The sequence below is a fragment of the Mustela erminea genome, chromosome 4 (genome assembly GCF_009829155.1).
Source record: "Mustela erminea isolate mMusErm1 chromosome 4, mMusErm1.Pri, whole genome shotgun sequence".
NCBI lineage: Eukaryota > Metazoa > Chordata > Mammalia > Carnivora > Mustelidae > Mustela > Mustela erminea.
This window is the reverse complement of record NC_045617.1, coordinates 6,022,829-6,041,361: the sequence shown is the minus strand read 5'-3', so window position 1 is coordinate 6,041,361 and position 18,533 is coordinate 6,022,829. Positions and strand designations below refer to the sequence as shown.

The following is an 18,533-nucleotide window of genomic DNA, read 5'->3' as shown; positions in this document are numbered from 1 at the left end:
CTTACCTTGTCAATTAACATGGGTTTTCACTACTTAATAAGTTTTGAAATCAACATAGCATGTATCACTAAAAATATAGCCAATTAAATAATTTGGCTTCTCAGAGTCATTTATTTGTCTTTGATATTTACAACCTAAGCTAGTAAAGTCTAAATGTCTCTGGTCTTCCAAACTCAGATCACATCATAATCATAAAGCTTAGTTGGAAGAACAGGAGTAATAAACTGATGCCCTTTAATATTTACTACAAAAATAATCTATTTTATGAAATGATGGTCTCCAAATATGTGTCTATATTTTAAGCATCATAAAATTGAGTATTCAAAGGAATTTATGAACATCCACCCGGATGAATGTTTTTATAAAACAAATATTTCTATGTAAAATAGATACTTTATTTTCTATTTTATAAGTATAATTATTGCAAAAAGAATACAAATAGAATAAGTGTTCTATAACATTAATTAAAAATGACAAAGTTTCTCATTTCCTGGCTGTGATGACTTATTTTGTGTTAACTTGACTGGCCCATGGGGTGACCAGGCATTTGGCCAAACATAAGTTTAGGTGTGTATGTGAGGGTGTTTTGGGGTGAGATTAATATTTGAATTGGTAGACTGAGTGAAGCAGACAGTTCTCCCCAATATGGGTGGGCCCTGTCTAATCAGTTGAACGTCTGGGGGGGGGGTTAGAAAAAGACTGACTCTCCCATGAATAAGAGGGAATTTCACTTTCTCAATAGCCCTCTAGCAAGGACACTGTTTGAGGGGTTTGCTTTTTGTTTTTTTCCTGCCTTTGGACTTGACCTGTAACATTAGTTCTTGGGTCTCAAGGCTGTCAGCCTCAGACTGTAACTATGTCATCCCTTTTCCTGATTTTCAGTCCTTCAGGTGGAGACCAGCACTAAGGCTACAGACTGCAGGTTTTGGGACCTGTCAGCCTTCATAATTATGTGAGCCAATTCCTTATGATAAATCTATCTATGTATCTATCAGTCTATCCTATACAGACAGATGTCACGGACAGATAAAAAGAAATGATGGATGGATGGATGGATGGATGGAGGATGGAAGGACCAATCCTACTGGTTCTGTTTCTGTGGAGAACTCTAATACACTGGCTAATAAACCTAAATAACCTATACTGATACTAAGGATAATAACACAGCTCATGTGAATACAATGAATTCTGCTCAAACAAAATCTTAGATAAATTCTCACGTCCCTGTCATTGTAAGTTAATCTAATTATACGCTTGATACATTTTGATATATACAACTACTTTAGAACCTTATTTTCCAAGTATAATTCTGAATAATAAATTCAAAATCATATAGAGATGATTTCAGAGATTTCTGAAATGGAGGATGTTAGATTTGGGATTAGGAAAAGGGGAGACACATCATCTGAAAGAGACCTGAATATTCTGTATCAACAGCTGACAAGAACTCTTTATGAAGAAAAAAGACCAAGTGATTGTGAAAACGAATTAAAAAATTAGTTTTATATGCATACTTGTAGGTATAAGGAAAATAATAAAAGCATACACAGAAACACTGCTTATGAAGTAGGAAACAATTGTACAACTCTCCACAGTTTGCTTTTACCAAATACAGTATGTGGCAAACAATCACTTTACAAAAATGTATCTTAAAAGCAATAATACCATGATGAACCTATGAATCTTTGCTGAACACTGTGGCAGGCTTTGATCTCACAACCCTGCAACTGGGACCAGACCTGAAAATCAAGAGTGAGACGCTTAACCGACTGACCTGCCCAGGTGCCCCTCAAATTACACTATTTTTAAGATAAGTAAAACCTGTACATGTAAGGGTCAAAAATTCATTTACAAACTCCAGAAAGTTCTTTTTAATTAACTAAACTAACAGTTAATTTAATTTAACTAAAATTATATGTTTTACTTAAAATGTATAAATACTACGTACATATACATTCAAACAAACACACAAACACAAAAATATATATAGGTATAACAAACAAACACAAAAATATATACAGATATATTTGCCCCAGTCAAATATGTATCCTATTGTCTCTCCTTAACTCTTTAATTTATCACAGATATCCTCATAATTCATGATGGAAAGTAGTCTTGTAGTATTTCGGTGATCTCTTAGATTCTGAAGTAGTCGCTAACAATGGTGACAATGACGGTGATGAGAATGCTAATAAATGCTAACATTTACACAGTGTTGACTAGATGTCATACTTCTTTCTAAGAGCTTGACAGAAATTAACTAATTTAGTCTTCACAAAACTCCAATGAGATAGATACTAGTATTAGTCCCACTTCACAAATGACCGAACTGAAATAGAGAGAGGCCACCTAGTCTAAGTACATAAGAGACATTTAAAAAAAAGTGTTTTGCCTTAATTTGTAGTATTAGAACTAGGTATTCCCTAAATACTTAAAAGAGTTATGATACAAACACTCCATCGAGTATAATCCCTGTGCTTGGAAATGAAGATTCTACAACCTCACTGGCAAGCTGAGCCTCCTTATCCCCCGCGCCCGCTGAACCCAACAGTCTGGCTTTCAGTAACCACGACCCTGGACTAGAGTCATCACTACGGTCACCAAGTCCAAACGCTCTTTTCTTCTCATGCTCTTCCATCTCTTCACAGCCGCATACTTCTTTACCAGTAATTTCCTTTTCCCAAATACCCTCAAAAGCATCGTTTGGATGGATGATGCCTCCTTTACTGGCTTCTCCCCTTGCCGCCTAAAAGACCTGCTCATGCCTCTGTCCTCTGCCTCTTTGGCGATCACATCTAACCCAAGAGCTATAATATTTACCGCTATGTAGCTAGTCCTTAAATATGAAGTGAACCCCTAAGCATCACAACAAAGTTCTCAAACTCCTGCTAGACATCTAGATTTCCCTTGGCATCCACTTACCGTGCCGGTTAAGTTCCCCGTCCTTCCTACAAGCAGACTGGAGCTCCAGACTCCCATTTCCCTCCAAGCCACCCTATTTTGCTCTAGTTCTCCATGCATGAAACCTCTGCAAGATATAGCACTAAGCTCCCTTCCTGCCCAGTCTTCAACATCTTCTCCAGCTTCTAGAAGAACACGGGCCAATGATTTTCGGCAGGTACACACCATGCTCATTCTCCATGTCTGAAATCCTACTCGAGTTTCAATTCATCCAGGAAGTCTTGGTGACTTCCACTCGGGTGTGTTTTCTCCACCTTGAAAATCTTGCAGTACTAGGGTTTCAGTTTCCATAAGGTGCTGCTCATGTCTGACATTCATAGGCTGAACCACATGAAACTGCTGATAGTTTCATGCCATGTGGCTCAACCTAATCCTTCTGTTGTTTTTAAGGCCCCTAAATAGAGTCACCACAAAAGCAGGAATGAATTTCACCTTTCCTTGTGAGCCCCTGGGAAGCCCAGAACATTGGAAGTGTGTGTCAAAATAAATGGAATCTAAATCAATATGTACCTTTCACATACTTGTTTGTCAAATGAATCCTCTGAGCAATTAGTCTAACCTATCAGCTTGAACAGTACAGGTGAGGAGTTTTAGAACCTGAAACTTCAAAACTCCTGGCAACAGAAAATATTTTGGTTCAAGGAGCTGTTTTAAAATCATTTATTTGTGAAGGGAACATTCCTGGATTTAGAGGTTGGCAGGTACAGTGAAAAGCTTTTTAGTTGACTGAAAAAAAAAAAAAAAAAAAAAAAAGGCGAAACACTTTTTAGCCCAGGCACTTCCCTTATAAAACAAATTGCCTAAAAGCAAAGCACAGCAGTTTGTTCACAATGAGCCCAAGCCTCCAGCCATCAGCAAAGATGCTTTGGAACCAGAGGGGGACGATTTGCATTTCTATAGCTTCCTTTGTATACCCAAATTCCGAAAGCATTTCGTGGAGCCACAGGAAATATCATCAGGAAAATACACAGTGATAGGATGTCAATACCAGAAGGGGTTTCCATGTAGCCAGACCCAGCAGCCCCCCCACCCCCACTGGGCCAACAGCAGGACCCCCCAATGTATAAACAGGAGTGCCATGCGTTGGTGCTGGTTAAGAAAGGGGAAGCACGCGTCTGAGGGGTCCCTCCGCATCACCTGTGCCATCCACAGAAGACGCAGTCTTTCCTGCTTTCACAAAGAATGACTTCAGTCCGAGTTGCACAGGATTTACCGCCCCCCCCCAACAGATGACAGGTCTCCAACTCCAGATGAGGGCGCTGGGTATCACTCCCTTCACCAGTGCCCCCCTTCTTCCTACCGCAATCAGCCTTGGCAACGAAGCACCCAGATGAAAGCCTGGGAGCGGACAGCATCCGGAGCAGCGTGGTGCTCGGAGAGGACAGGTGCCGCTCACAGTCTAACATTCCAGGGGCCTGTTCTGGGGACAATTTTCCTGAGGCTTAGGAAAATAAGCACGAAGGTGGGCTTCTGCTATGTTCTGTCTCCCTCTGCCACTGGCTTGGAAACCACGATTTGGATGCGGCTGGGAACTCTTGAGGCCTGTGGTGAACTGGCCCTGAGCCCCCGTCTGTCCTCGAGCCAGCCACCGAGGCAGACTTACGACTATCCTCCAGGGGTCACAATTGGGTTACAAATTCCTCACGGCGCAGGGACTGAGCAGCCTGATTGGGAACAATTTATTCGAATCCTTCTTCATTAAGATTCAAATGGAATAAGTAAGGTAGAAATTGAACAGACACAGAAATTGTGCCTTGCTGCTCCTGTAGTCAGTAAACATTTATTCACTGAGGCCGGTCTGTGTGTTCTCTCTCTCTCCCTCGCTCACAGTTGTTCTTCCGACCCTTCCTGCTTGCTGTTTTAATGCATAATTAAGAAGGTCAGAATTAATGAAGCGGTGTGGAGTAAAGTTCAAGGAATCCCCAGGCACTATTTATTCTATTAGATCTCAGGCATGAATGTCAGCTTGGCACAGTCAGCGGCATAAGCAATGGGGCCGGCTGCAGCCCAGGAACAAGCCACCGAGGGAGACTCACCTGCACCGTCAAGTCATTCCGAAGCTCCTTCCCGGCGAAAATCACACGCAACTGGTCAGCTGGAACCCCCTGTCGCTTAGCAACCACCTCCTTGAGCTGGAAGATGCTGGTGTCAGACTCGACCTCCACTGGGAAACCATGGCTGGAGTTGAACCTGACAAACACTGACCGGGACATTGGGAGAGAGGGGGAAAGTGAGTATTACTCAAAGCTTGGACATGGCAGTAGCAACATTTTTGACCCAAGTTACCGCTGGCCCGCCCTTCGATGAACGGCCATATGTTTTCTTCCACTTGTAACATAGAACTGAATGCAATGGAGCAAGGTTTGAAGAAAACTGGAGTTTCGCTGTGGGATTTCCCTTTCTACATCCGTCAGTGACCCTGAAACGCAATCGCATGCTCCCTCCGACGCCTGTCCGGGGCCACAAAGGGCTCACGCAGAACCCCGGCCACATGGGAAAGGCCAGACTCCCGGGAGGTTATGGACAGGCTGGAACCAGCACGCCCTCCACGGAGCCCTCTTCCTCACAAACATTAGAGATGCTCGGTTTGCGCTCACGGTGCAGCGATGGGAACCTCGCAGCTGCAGGAAGACCGACCCGAGCCCGAGACACTGCGTGACCCACGCAAGGGCCCCACTGGATCTGCCGGTGACACTTACTCGCCCTTTCTTTTCAAACTACCGACACCGTCTTCCCGATTGGAGCCGCTACCCTGTCACGACCGACCCTGGGACCGGCCGACCCGCCCGCCTCCTCGACGTGGCTGACGGGCATCGAACTTGTCACTGTCACCCACACAGGTCCCTTCCTGCGCGCGCGTTCTGTCACTACTTTCAGTCCATCTTTTCTCGGTTCTTGCACCAGCCTCCGAACTGGAGTCTTAATAGACTCTCTTCGCTTCCAAAACACCCGGCACCGTTCTGCAGAGCAAGCCTATGCAACCCAGAGAAGATGTGGTATATATACACAATGGAATACTACGCAGCCATCAAAAGAAATGAAATCTTGCCATTTGCGACAACATGGATGGAACTAGAGCATATCATGCTTAGCGAAATAAGTCAAGCAGAGAAAGACAACTATCATATGATTTCTCTGCCCTCAAATCTTTTAAAGGGCCACTGTGTCTGCTGGGAGAGAGTCCCAGGCCCCGGTCATCTGACGCAAACCGATATCCCGCTGGCTCCTCCATCAGTCCGCACATGCGCACTGCCGCACTGAAGGCCCCCAGAACCCCTGCGCACCCCTGTCTCCCCTTCCCACACCCTTCTTCACCCGCGCCTGCTGAAAGCCTGCCCACCACAGGATCCAGCTCAGATGCTCCTCCTCCAACAGGCCTCTCACGATCAGCCCAGTCAAGACCCAGCTGCCTCTTAGGGCCTCGGGGGGGTGAACACAACCATCTTACACTATTTGTTTGCCACAGTCTCTCTTGGAGGCAGTGGAGCACCGAGTTCCAAGGACACCCTCCAGAGTGGGAAGGACCCCAATGCCAGTCCCTGGAGGTCCCTTCCCAGTGGAGCAGGTGGGGTAAGAGTCTTACCCCTATTGCTTTAACTCTCAGTTCCCTGTCACAATAAATAAGCCACAGAGGGTGTTCTGTGATGTGTTAAGCAGTATTTATAGTGTTTACAACGATCACATAATTACTTTAAAAAATAATGAATGTTTGTATAAGACTTACATGTTTTGGGTATATAATTCTCCTTCTTTAAAGATGATAAACTCCTTAAGGCCAGCCACTATAGCTTATTTTCTGCAGCATCCCCTTTAAATGTAGCATTATCACTTACTAGTTGTCAATTCAAATAAGAGATGGCCCACCGAGTAACAATTATAATAAAATAGTCACTGCAACGCCAATAATAATCGAACACCCACGATTTGGCAGAAGTAGCACCTCACATATGCTATCTTTAAGCTTTCCGATGATCTGGTAAGGTCAGTATTGTTAGCCTTACCTAACAGAATAGTAAATGGAGTCCTAGGGAATTGTAATCACTTTTTTAAGGACATCAGCTGCTTTGTAATGGAATCACAACTCAAATTCAGTTCAATCAAACTCTAAACTCCTTTCCATTTCTACTATAACAGGCTGCCTAAAATATTCTCCAAAGAAAGTCCACATTCCTTTTCCTTAGGATAAAAAGACAAACAACAACAGCAAAGAGGCTTTCTAACATAATTCAGATATCCCCTATCCAGGTTAGCAGCGGAAAATGGGATTAAAAAATAAAAGCTTCGATGAAGCTCTAAGACCAAAGAAAAAAGAACAATGATTATAAGACACAATAAAATAAAAATGACACCAAAATGAGAGCAGGTGTCACAGATGACACCCAAGAACAAAAACCTGACATAGTCTACCCGGCACAGAAACATAGTTAGGGAAGGAGCATGCACTGGAAATGACAAAAGTGTTCCAAATCAAAAATTTTTTTTTAAATGATGAAAAGAATTACAGAGGAAAAGGGGCTTTTGATAAACTTTTAAGTAGATGTCATATGACACCACTGAAGTAGAGGAGGAGAAATAAATGTGTACTGGAAGCCCTTGCAGTATATTCCCAGAATCCTCAGATCAGAGACCATAAGGCAACCAATTCATCAGATAAGATAGGAAACAAGTAAGGGGCAAGAAGGGACAAAAGGTGTGGCCCCAGTTCTACACACAGTTTTCTAATGGTGTGAACAGATTTGTTTTTAAAGCAAAATGCCATAGGGAGGAACCATGGGAAGCAACAGCTCGGGACTATACAAAAGTCACTAAAACTAGAATAAAAATTCCAGGATGCCCTGAGTAGAAGATTTTTCTCCAGGGGTTTCAATTAGGGGCATTCCATCTTAAGGACAAGAATTATAAAAACAAAGTAGCCAAATTAAAGTGAAAAAGAACTGCAAAAAACATACTAGAGAGTTCTATACCACAACTCAAATCATTAGTATCTAAAGGCTTTTCTTCATTCCGTTTAAGTAGAAAAATTTAAGTTTTTGAACTTACGTTCAATTTGGTTAAGTCATGTCAATAGTTAAAAAATGAGTGTTTTTGAGTAGCAGTTCAAATACACACTAGGGACAGACAATGGAAAACCCACCAAATGCACAGCAGGTATTAGGCAAACGAAAATATGGTCACAGATAAGAACAAACATTTTCAGGTGACCTGATCATCAATAATCAAGTGCCACTATGTGGGACATGACCGGTGCCTAGTGGCAGTAGTGTATTTTTTGGTGGGTCTCTATCTTCTTCTGGCACATGGGAGAAATGTGTCATGTCCTATGGGTCCTGGTCCTGAAACTCCAAGATTCCCAAAAGAGAGGAAGAGAGGAATGCACCCAACCTTGTCCCTCTACTACCTCTTGCAAAGTCACAGGAAGAAGAGTATCTTTAGAGTCAGGAAAAGAGAAAAGGGATGCTGGTGGTGCCACTTGCTAATTTTAAGACTTGGGACAAATGACCTGGTCATCCTTCTTAGCTCCTTGCCTGCTAAATGGAGATAATGTGTGCAACCTTAAATGCCCCATTACAAAAGGTTTGCAATGATTACAGATGCATCAGGAAATTATGGCATTTGGTACACATCTGTACTCTTAGTTACAAGGCAGTTTGTAATCCAAAAACAATTCCTTAATTTCAGTCACCTAGAGGAGCTAGTGCTAAGTAGCATCCATTCTTTATATTGTAACTAACATAGATTAAATGGGATATGGATAAATGCTAAATAAAGTAGCCTATTTTTCTGGTTTCTGTCCTTCTTCATGATGGACAGAAAACTCCCAGGAACAAAGAGACCCAGATAAAGAATTTAGCTTGTCTCCTTTCCTGAGATTTAATCATAAATTAAAAGTTTGGGAATGCATTGATTCAATGACACCTATAATAGCATCAGAAATAAATAATATACGAGTTAACACTATCAATAATGTTGACAATGTTAATAATCAATAATAAATACCATAATGCATTGCTAAGAAAAAGATAATGAGACACACCCACACTCATTTTGGTGCCATCCCTTACCAGTGTTCAGAAGATCCAGAGGATAAGAAAGTAACTGAGAAAAAAAGGGGAAGGAGTCATTGGGTGATGGGCACGTATGTTTCTCCCAAGGCTATTCCCTTTGCCCAGCCTGACTGGGGTAAAAATGCCTGAGTAACAACTGTAGTAGTTTCCAATCATTCATCATTCCTATGATCCATCCAAAGACGATGGCTCTTATAGGATCTGGCCTACCTTGAAAACAGCCATTCTGCTTCCCACACGGAGAGCAGTCATGGAATTAGGTGGGCTGAGCCACTCTCTCCCTTGAGTCCAGAACGGATGGTTATTAATCAGCACAACTTCACCCTCCTTGTTACAGCGATAGGCTCAAGGATGGGCATAAACCAGCCTGGCTTTCCCTTAGTCACAGTGATAAATTCCCTGGAGACCTTAGAAGGGGTGATCCAAGGGGGACAAATCAGAAAGCAGTCCAGATTTGTCAAAGACTTGGCTTTAGATGGCACCGAACATCATGCGAGGCTCAGACATTTCTGCTGAGAGAATTAAACAAAAACAGAAGCCAAGACAGATCATTGTCATCCGCATAGAAATAGGCTCGGTGCTTTTGCGGTAAGATAATTCTTCCTCAAGAAAGAATGCCCCAAGCTCTCTCGACAGGATGTTTAGCTCCATCTGCAGTCTGACAAACACCGGGAGCATCCCCTGGCAATTGAGATGACCAGGAAGTACCCCTACATATCGCTAACTATCCCTTGGTGGGGTAGTTTCTTCTTTACCTATTAAAAATTACCACTAAGACTAGATTCTCCTATTGTAAACAGACAAACCCTGTCCTCACTTTCCCCTTCAGGCATTGTCCACTTCTCTACACAGAAAACCTTACTATGAATTTATTATAGTTCTGCTCACCACTGACTTACTTCACATCCTTTTGTGAACCCACTCTTGAAGACTACTCTTGGTAAAGCAGTCACCTAATAATAATGCTATAATTATTCTATAATAATTCCATAACACTTCTAATAATAATTCTAATTGTTATTAGAATAATTTTAAGTCTATTAGTATTAGAATACTTCTAATTCAATGGTTCCAGTTCTATTTTTCTCGTATTTGACCATTCAGAGACATTCAGTAGATTTTTGTTCTTATAACACTTCTTTTCTCCAGGCATGTGCCATCACACCATCCTGGTTTCCCCCTACAACACAGGACATGCTTTCTTAGCTTCATCTACTGAGTTCTCTTCCTGTATTGGACTTACTGATTTTAGAGTGCCCAAGGGTCTACTTAGACTCTCTTCTTTGGTACCTGCGTGTTCTCCCAGGGTTGTATAATCCATCCTGTGTGCAACATAATTCATGTGCAATTCAATATATTTCCATAGGAAACGTTCACTTAATATGATTGTTACTATCTAGTCTTCTTTTAAGATCCAACTCTCCCATAAACTTCTACCTCAACCCATGCTCAGGATGATGTGAGTCCATGGAGTTACTACTTCTTAGGACCAATTCCTACATTCCTCATGCTATAGAACTATATAGAGTCATGTGGAGTTTAAAACACATGCAGATATAACAAGTATGACAACTATAGCATAAAGAATGGGGGAATGGATATGGACCTATTAGGCTGTAAGCCTTCCACACATTTTTGGAGGAAAGTGGTGTAATATTAACAATAAATAGACTGTAAAAAAATTAAGAATATACATTATAATTCTTAGAGTAAAAAGTGACTAAAAATGTTGAGTTAAAAAGCATATAAAAATTACCAATGGCATTCTAAAAGATTTTTATTTATTTGACAGACAGATATCATAAGTAAGCAGAGAGGCAGGCCAAAAGAAAAAGGGGGAAGCAGGCTCCCCACTGAGCAGAGAGCCCAATGTGGGGCTTGATCCGAGCACCCTGGGATCATGACCTGAGCCAAAGGCAGAGGCTTTAACCCACTGAGCCACCCAGGCCCCCCCCCCCAATGGCATTCTAAAAAATAGAATCTCCAGAAAGGGGGGAGAAGAGAAACAGGGAAATAAAAACAGAGGAAAAAAATAGAATGAAATGGAAGAACTAAATTCAACCATATCCATAATTACAGTAAGTTCTAATGGAATCAACATTCCAGTTAAAAGGCAGAGACTCAGAATAGATAGAACAAAGTAGCTCCAAATACATATGGTCTACAAAAGCTCCATTTTCAATATAAAGATACAAACAGTTTGAAAGTGAATGAACAAAAAGCATAATAATTATAAAAAGGTAGGAATGGCAACATTTATATCGCATAGATTCGAAGACAAAATATGCTGTGAACACCTGAGATGGAAAGAAGGCCAAAAATCACACCCTGTGCCCACCTATTCCTTCCTATCTTTGAGTTGGGTGAGGTGACATGTACCTCATTTAACCAGTCTTGGAGTGTGCAGGTCTCCCTCTGTTCCCAGCCTCCCAGGACAGACAAAAAGGAGGTTGAGCCCTTCCTATTCCCCTCACAAGGTAAGAGATCAAGAGGCCGATCCAACAGCAACTGCCAAAGATGTCACTCATGGCCTTGAGATGACTATGATTCTTTGACAAAGGAGTACCCACTGGATTTCCTATTTGTCCTTTCTCTCTCTTTTCCTCCTGCCACACAGTTTTCTTCATTGATTAGTTCTACCATTTTCTTCTTTAATTATTTAGCAGAAGTCATAGTATGGGAGGTAGAGAATTAGAGGTAGGAAAAATGCAATTAAGAATCTGTATAACACGAGGTGTGTCTTATGGCTAAGACCATGGTCTGTGGAACCACCTGCCAGGATTCAAAACCTAGGTCTGACCCTATCAGACTGTGTAACCAAGTCACACAGTTTTTGAACTTCAGTTTATTTTCTATAAAAGAAGAGATAATAACAGTGCCAGGCTCATAAATTTGTTGTGAGAATTAAATGAATTGATATATGGAATGTATAAAACTGCCTAGTATACTATAAGTTTCAACAATTATTAGTTCTTACCTAAGGCCCAATATACAGCTTAAAATTGTGGTTACTATGTCAATTGGACAATATTAATATTTTGGGTAACCAAAAAAACCTACCTTTTATTCTCTTTCAATAATTAAGATTATTCAGATCAATTCTACTTCACTATGCTTTGTGGTGCACTGTAATTGATCTAGAGTGACTTTAGGATACAGATAATGATATCATCTGTTTAGATAGAGCTCTCAGTTTTCAAAATGCTTTTACAGACATTATCCCAGCTAATCTTCACAATAGCTCTGAAAGATAATTGGGGCAGCATTTGCTATTCCTACTTTCAAAATGAATAGACAGAAGTATGAGAAGGCAAAGTGATTTACCCAAAATTTATAAGGAAAAAAGCAGGAGCTAGAGCTGGTGTCCTCAGCCCCTCTCCTTCAGGCCACTGACTTTCACACAGGGCTATACACCACCCTGAGGGCCTAAGAGGATAATCCTTCCACGTTCTATTCTTCCCGTACCTTCCTGAAAACTGACATGTCTAAAAACATGTTAATGGATGAGGCATACTGATAATCTTTTGTCCCACTTTTTCTTCAAAATCAACATAGCCTCACTGTACCAAAGAAAACGTATATCATACGTCCAGCCAATTCCACTCTGGTACATTACCACAGGGCATCAGAAAAGGAGAACAGGAACTACTGGTGACTGTGAGGCCTCTTTTAAAACCAGGCGAGGCTTACTTCTTACACAGCAGGGCAAGGGTTGACACCGGAAGCAGGCTGTGTGAGGTTCTGCAACATGGGTTGTATTGTGTGGTTAGAAATTCAGCTACACAGCAGAGGGGTAAGAGGAATGATGATGTTCATTTACCTGCCCCAGCTCTTCTACTTCCTCAGTATTGCCAGAAAAGTCATTCCTTCTCAGGGAAGGTCTCAGAATAGCAAAGTTAAGATTGTTCTTTGTCACATGGAAGGTGGGAGTGCCTTTATTTCATTTAGGAAATGAATTGCTGTCAAAGTTCCCTTCCTTACATAGCCACCCACCCTTCTAACCATCCATCCATCCATCCATCCATCCATCCACCCATTCAGCCAGCGAGACACGTGGTTAGACAACCAGACAGCCACACACCCATTGTAGAATAAGAATTTGATTATAACAAGATGGCTGTTTGGGCCCATTTTTGTTCTGACAAATTAATTCTTATTGGCTGACTGATTTGATAAAGCAGGCTAGTTTTACAAAACATGTCAGAAGGCAGGTGTTTTCTATGAACAGAATAACTTATACACAGCTCAAAGGCTTTGATAAAAACATAAAGATAAAAACACTTAATCATAAATATTGCACTGGCAAAGTTGAGATGAAGTTAATATTTTAATTTTCCCAACATTTTATAAATTTATCAGATGCAACAAAATACCTCTAAATGAAAGAATGGCAGTTAAATTAAAAATGAGTTAAAAAAATCTTGGTATAATCTATTTCATACACTTCCCAGAAAGCAAAAAAAGTGAAAGACTATATGATTATTTTCCTAGTAAGTATGTAATTACAAATTCTTTGCTTTCAACAAAATTAAAGATGGAGTCAGTTGGGTCATAAACTGATCAATCACTGAAATAACTGTATTGAAGTCTTACTAAGTATTTTTCTCATATTATAATTTTGAATGCATTAAAAATGAAGTAATAGTTTTATAATAAAATTCTTTCTATTCCCATATGCTTATTTATTAGAACTATAAAAATAAAAAGAATGATGCTGAACCTACTTCATTCTAGCAATAAGTAAAATTCATCCACAGATACATGAGTTAGAAAAATAACCTATTCCTCCCAATTCAGAGATACGTTTCCAATATAATTTTATGCTTCATAATTATTTGTCCATATCACAATCCAGCAGAAATTGTTAACATCAATGCTTTATGATACCAGGGAATTTAAAAATACATCTTAAATGTCTTTTTTTTTTTTTTTTAGTTTTTATTTTATTCCAGTTAGCTAACATACAGTGTTATACGAGTTTCAGGTGTACAATATGATTCAACTCTTCCATACATCACCTGCTGCCCACAAGGACAAGTGCACTCCGTAAGCCCCATCACTTGTTTCCCCCTTCTTTCCACCCTCTTCCCCTCTGTAACCATCAGTTTGTTCTCCATAGTTAAACTTTGTTGTGGTTTGTCTCTCTCTCTCCCTTTTTCCCCCTGTTTTCTAAAACTGTTTCTCAGTTTTATGTTCCTCAGTTTTCTAAATTCTACATACAAGCCATATGGTATTTATCTTTCTCGAACTTAATTCACTTAGCATTATACTAACTAGCTACATCCATGTCCATGCAAATGGCAAGATTTCACTCTTTGTTATGGTTGAATAGTATTCCATTATATATACTATTCACCACATCTTCTTTATCCATTCATCCATCTATGGATATTTGAGCTGCTTCTGTATCTTGGTTATTGTAAATAATGTTACTCTAAACATAGGGGTACATGTACCTCTTTAAAATAGTGTTTTTGTATTCTTTGGATAAATACCCAGTAGTGAAATCCCTGGATTGCATAGTTCTATTTTTAACTTATTAGGGAAACTCAATTTTGTTTTCCATGGTGGCTGGACCAGTTTACATTCCCACCAACATGCAAGAGGGTTACTTTTTACCCATACCCTTGCAAATACCTGTTGTTTCTTGTGCTATTGATTTAAGCCATTGACAGGTATAACATTGTAGTTTTGATTTGCATTTCCCTGATGGTAAGCGATGAGTATCTTTTCATTTGTCTGTTAGCCATCTCCATGTCTTCTTTGGAAAAATGTCTGTTCATGTGTTCTGCCCACTTTTAACTGGATTATTTGTTTTCAGGTGTTGAGTTCTGTAAGTTCTTTACACATCGTGGATACTAACCCTTCATCGGATGTATTTGCAAACACCTTCTTCGATTCTCTAGATTGCCATTTAGATTTGTTGATTATTTTCCTTCACAGTGAAGAAGCTGTTTATTTTTATGAACTCCCAATAGTTTATTTTTGCTTTTGTTTCCCTTGCCTTGGCAAACATATCTAGTAAGAAGTTGTATGGCCAATGTCAAAGAGGTTACTGTCTTCTCTTCTAGGATTTTTATGGTTTCATGCCCCACAATAAGGTCTTTAACCCATTTTGAATTCATTTTTGTGTATGGTATAAGAAAGTGATCTAGTTTCATTCTTCTGCATGTGGCTGTTTGGTTTTGTTGTTGTTGTTGTTTTTGTTTTCTTTTTCTGAACACCATTTGTTGAAGAGACTGCCTTCTTTCCATTGGATATTCTTTTCTGATTTGTTGAACGTTAACTGACCATAGGGTCTTGTTTTTTTTTTTTTTTTTAATCCATTCTGTCAGTACGATGTCTGTGATTGGAGCATTTAATCCATTTATATTCAAAGTAATTATTGATGAATACATATTTATTGCCATTTTATTACTTGTTTTGTATTTTTTTTTTTTCTGAAGATTTTTCTCGGATCCTTTCTTGCCTTTCTTTCATGGTTTGCTGGTTTTCTTGTGGGTTTTTTTTTTTTTTGAGTGATATATTTGGATTTCTTTCTCTTTATTCTTTTCTAGTGGCTTTTGATTTGTGGTTATCATTAGGCTTGTACATAACATCTTCTGTATATAGTAGTCTATATTAAGTTGATGGTAATTTAAGTTAGAACTCATTCTTTACTCCTCTCCATGTTTAGGTATATGGTATCATATTTTACATCCTTTTACTTTGAGTTCTTTGGCTGAGATTTTACAAAAATATTAATTTTTACTGCTTTTGTGTTTCTTACCTTCATTCTATCTTGTTGGGTCTTTCATTTCCACTCAATGGGCTTCCTTTACTATTTCTTACAGGACTGGTTTAGTGCTCATGAACTCCTTTAGTTCTTGTTTGTCTGGGAAGCTTTCTATCTCTGCTTTATTCTGAATGATAGCCTTGCTGGACAGAGCATCCTTGGCTGCAGATTTTTCTCACTCAGCATTTTGAACATATCATGCCACTCCCTTTGGCTTGGAAAATTTCTACTAAAAAATCCCCTGATAAGTTATTAGGGTTTCCCTTATATGTAACTGTCTTATTTTGTCTTGAAACATTTAAAATGCTTTCTCTATTACTATATTTTGCCATTTTAATTATGTGTCTTGGTATGGATCTGCCCTTGTTGATATTGTTGGGGGTTCTCAGCTTTCTGGATCTGGCTGTTTCCTACCCCAAATAAGGGATTTTTTAAGCTATTATTTCTTTTTTTTTTCTTTTTTTTTTTTTTAAGATTTTATTTATTTATTTGACAGAGAGAAATCACAAGTAGTCGGAGAGGCAGGCAGAGAGAGAGAGAGGGAAGCAGGCTCCCTGCTGAGCAGAGAGCCCGATGCGGGACTCGATCCCAGGACCCTGAGATCATGACCTGAGCCGAAGGCAGCGGCTTAACCCACTGAGCCACCCAGGCGCCCTAAGCTATTATTTCTTAAATACATTTTCTGCTCCTTTTTCTTTCTCTTTTTCTAGCATTTCTATAATGTGAATGTTATTATGCCTGGTAGAGTAATTGAGTTCCTTAAATAAGTCCCCTCTCATTATGCATATTTCTTTCTTCCTCTCTTTTATTTCACTTGATTACTTCCCATTACTCTGTTTTTTAAGCCATTAATCAATTCCTTTGCTTCTTCCAGCCTGCTGCTCATTCCATCAGCATGTTTCTCATCTCATTTATTGAGCCCTTTATCTCCGCTGTGTTATTCCTCATCTCTGTGTTAAGGATCTCACTCACACCTTCCACTCTTTTCTCAAGTCCATTGAGTATCTTTATGATCTTTACTTTAAATTCTCTATTAGGCATGTTCCTTATATCTTACATCTCTGGCCATGGCCTTGTCCTGTTCTTTTATTTGGGGCAAATTCCTCTCTCTTCTCATTTTGTTGAACTATCCGTGCCTGCTTCTGTCTTTTAGGAAAGTCAGCTACTTCTCCTGTTCTTGAGGGCAATGGCCCTATGAAGAACTCCAAGGACAGAAGATACAGTGTGGTTAGAGGTTTGGGCTGGTTTTCTTGGGGAGGGAACCAGCCATGCTGGGACTGAGGCAAGCATGACAGGGAAGGGTATTTCCACCAAGGCATAAGGGAATAGGCTTGGAGTATGCAAGTTGGGAAGTAAGTATTGGCTCTGTGTTGGTTTCTGCCAGTGCCCCTGTATCTACGATGGGGGTTAGAGAAGAGAAATTGTGTCTGCCAATTCCTTTGTTCCTGGAGGGGGTCTCTCCATGAATGCCAACTCTCTGAGATACACTCCAAGATGAGCAAACAACCTCCCCACTGTGTGCCCCAGGCACTCTTCAGATTGCTGTCTCTATGATGTATGTCTGTGGGTCGTTTCCCCTTCCTTCTCTCCAAGAACAGCCCCAATGTCCACCACGTTCTCCCTGAACCAAGCCCTCTGCCTTTAAAACACCAGACTTTGAGCCCTGCTGGTTGCAAAAATTCAGCTCTTCTTCTTTGTAATCCAATTGCTATGGAGATTCATTTTTCTTGTGTTCTCTCCTCTGTGTTAGTCTGTCTCTCACCCTTCTCTGTGACGGCAGCTCCCTCCGCACCACAGCAATCGTGATCCGTTTCTCTCCCAAACCACATCTCCACACTTCCTACCTTCTTCAGTGTGGACTCTTCTCTACCTTTAGTTGTGGAGTTGTTCTTCCAGTCTTCAGGTCGGTTTCTGGGGCATTTAGGATGATTTGATAGTTGTGTATTGTGTTCACGGCATGAGGTAAGCCTAGTGGTCTTCCTACTCTGCTCCCATCTTCCCCAGTCTCTCTCTAAAATTTCAATCTTTTGTACATGTTTTTCTTGCAGAAATGTATTTCAGGTGATTCATAAATATTTTTAAAGTCTGTTTTTGTTATTTATGGTAGTTATGTTATAGAAAATTACCACAAACACCAAATTCAAAAAACTGAGCCATTTTACTCGCAGGAGAAATAAAAGATAGATTCTGTTGAACCTCTGGTAACAACATTTTCATGAACCAATCAATACATAACCTTATTTTATGTGTTTGTTTAAATATATCTCATTTAATAAATATGGATGATCTATTAACACTTAACTCATAGCAAACAGCTATCCAAACTCATGCCTGGACAAAGTATCACATGTATCTTCCCCATTAGGCACATTACAGCCTTCTTGTGCTTAGGAATACTAGCCCACACTTTAGCACTACACTTGGTGATCATTTAATACAATGAAATCACCAATAAAATACTCAAAAACACAGAAACATGGAATGAAATAGACCACAATAAGGACATCTGTTTACAGTAAGAGAGTTGAAACAAGAAAGTAGAGAGGCGCCTTGCTCAGCCCTGGCTGGGAAGCTGCCTCTGGAGTGTCTCAATTTTCTCACCAGTATGTGAATGTTTGTGAATGACCAGGAGAGTGCCCCAAGTATTAATTTGGGGGTTAAAAATATATTGTAATGTGTAGATAAATGAAATACAGAATCCATGCCTAAGAAGGATTGACTCTATTACATTA

The 18,533-nt window shown here is 40.1% G+C and overlaps 1 protein-coding gene across 3 annotated transcripts in view; it reads right to left on the bottom strand.

The window, feature by feature from the left end:
• The window catches only part of PRKN (parkin RBR E3 ubiquitin protein ligase), a 1,064,961-nt gene that overhangs the window by 1,012,558 nt on the left and 33,870 nt on the right, over positions 1 to 18,533 (bottom strand). For all 3 annotated transcript variants that reach the window (XM_032337964.1, XM_032337965.1, XM_032337966.1), the window contains exon 2: positions 4,998 to 5,161. In XM_032337964.1, coding sequence (XP_032193855.1) covers positions 4,998 to 5,161 — 164 coding nt within the window. The remainder of the gene's footprint in view (positions 1 to 4,997; positions 5,162 to 18,533) is intronic.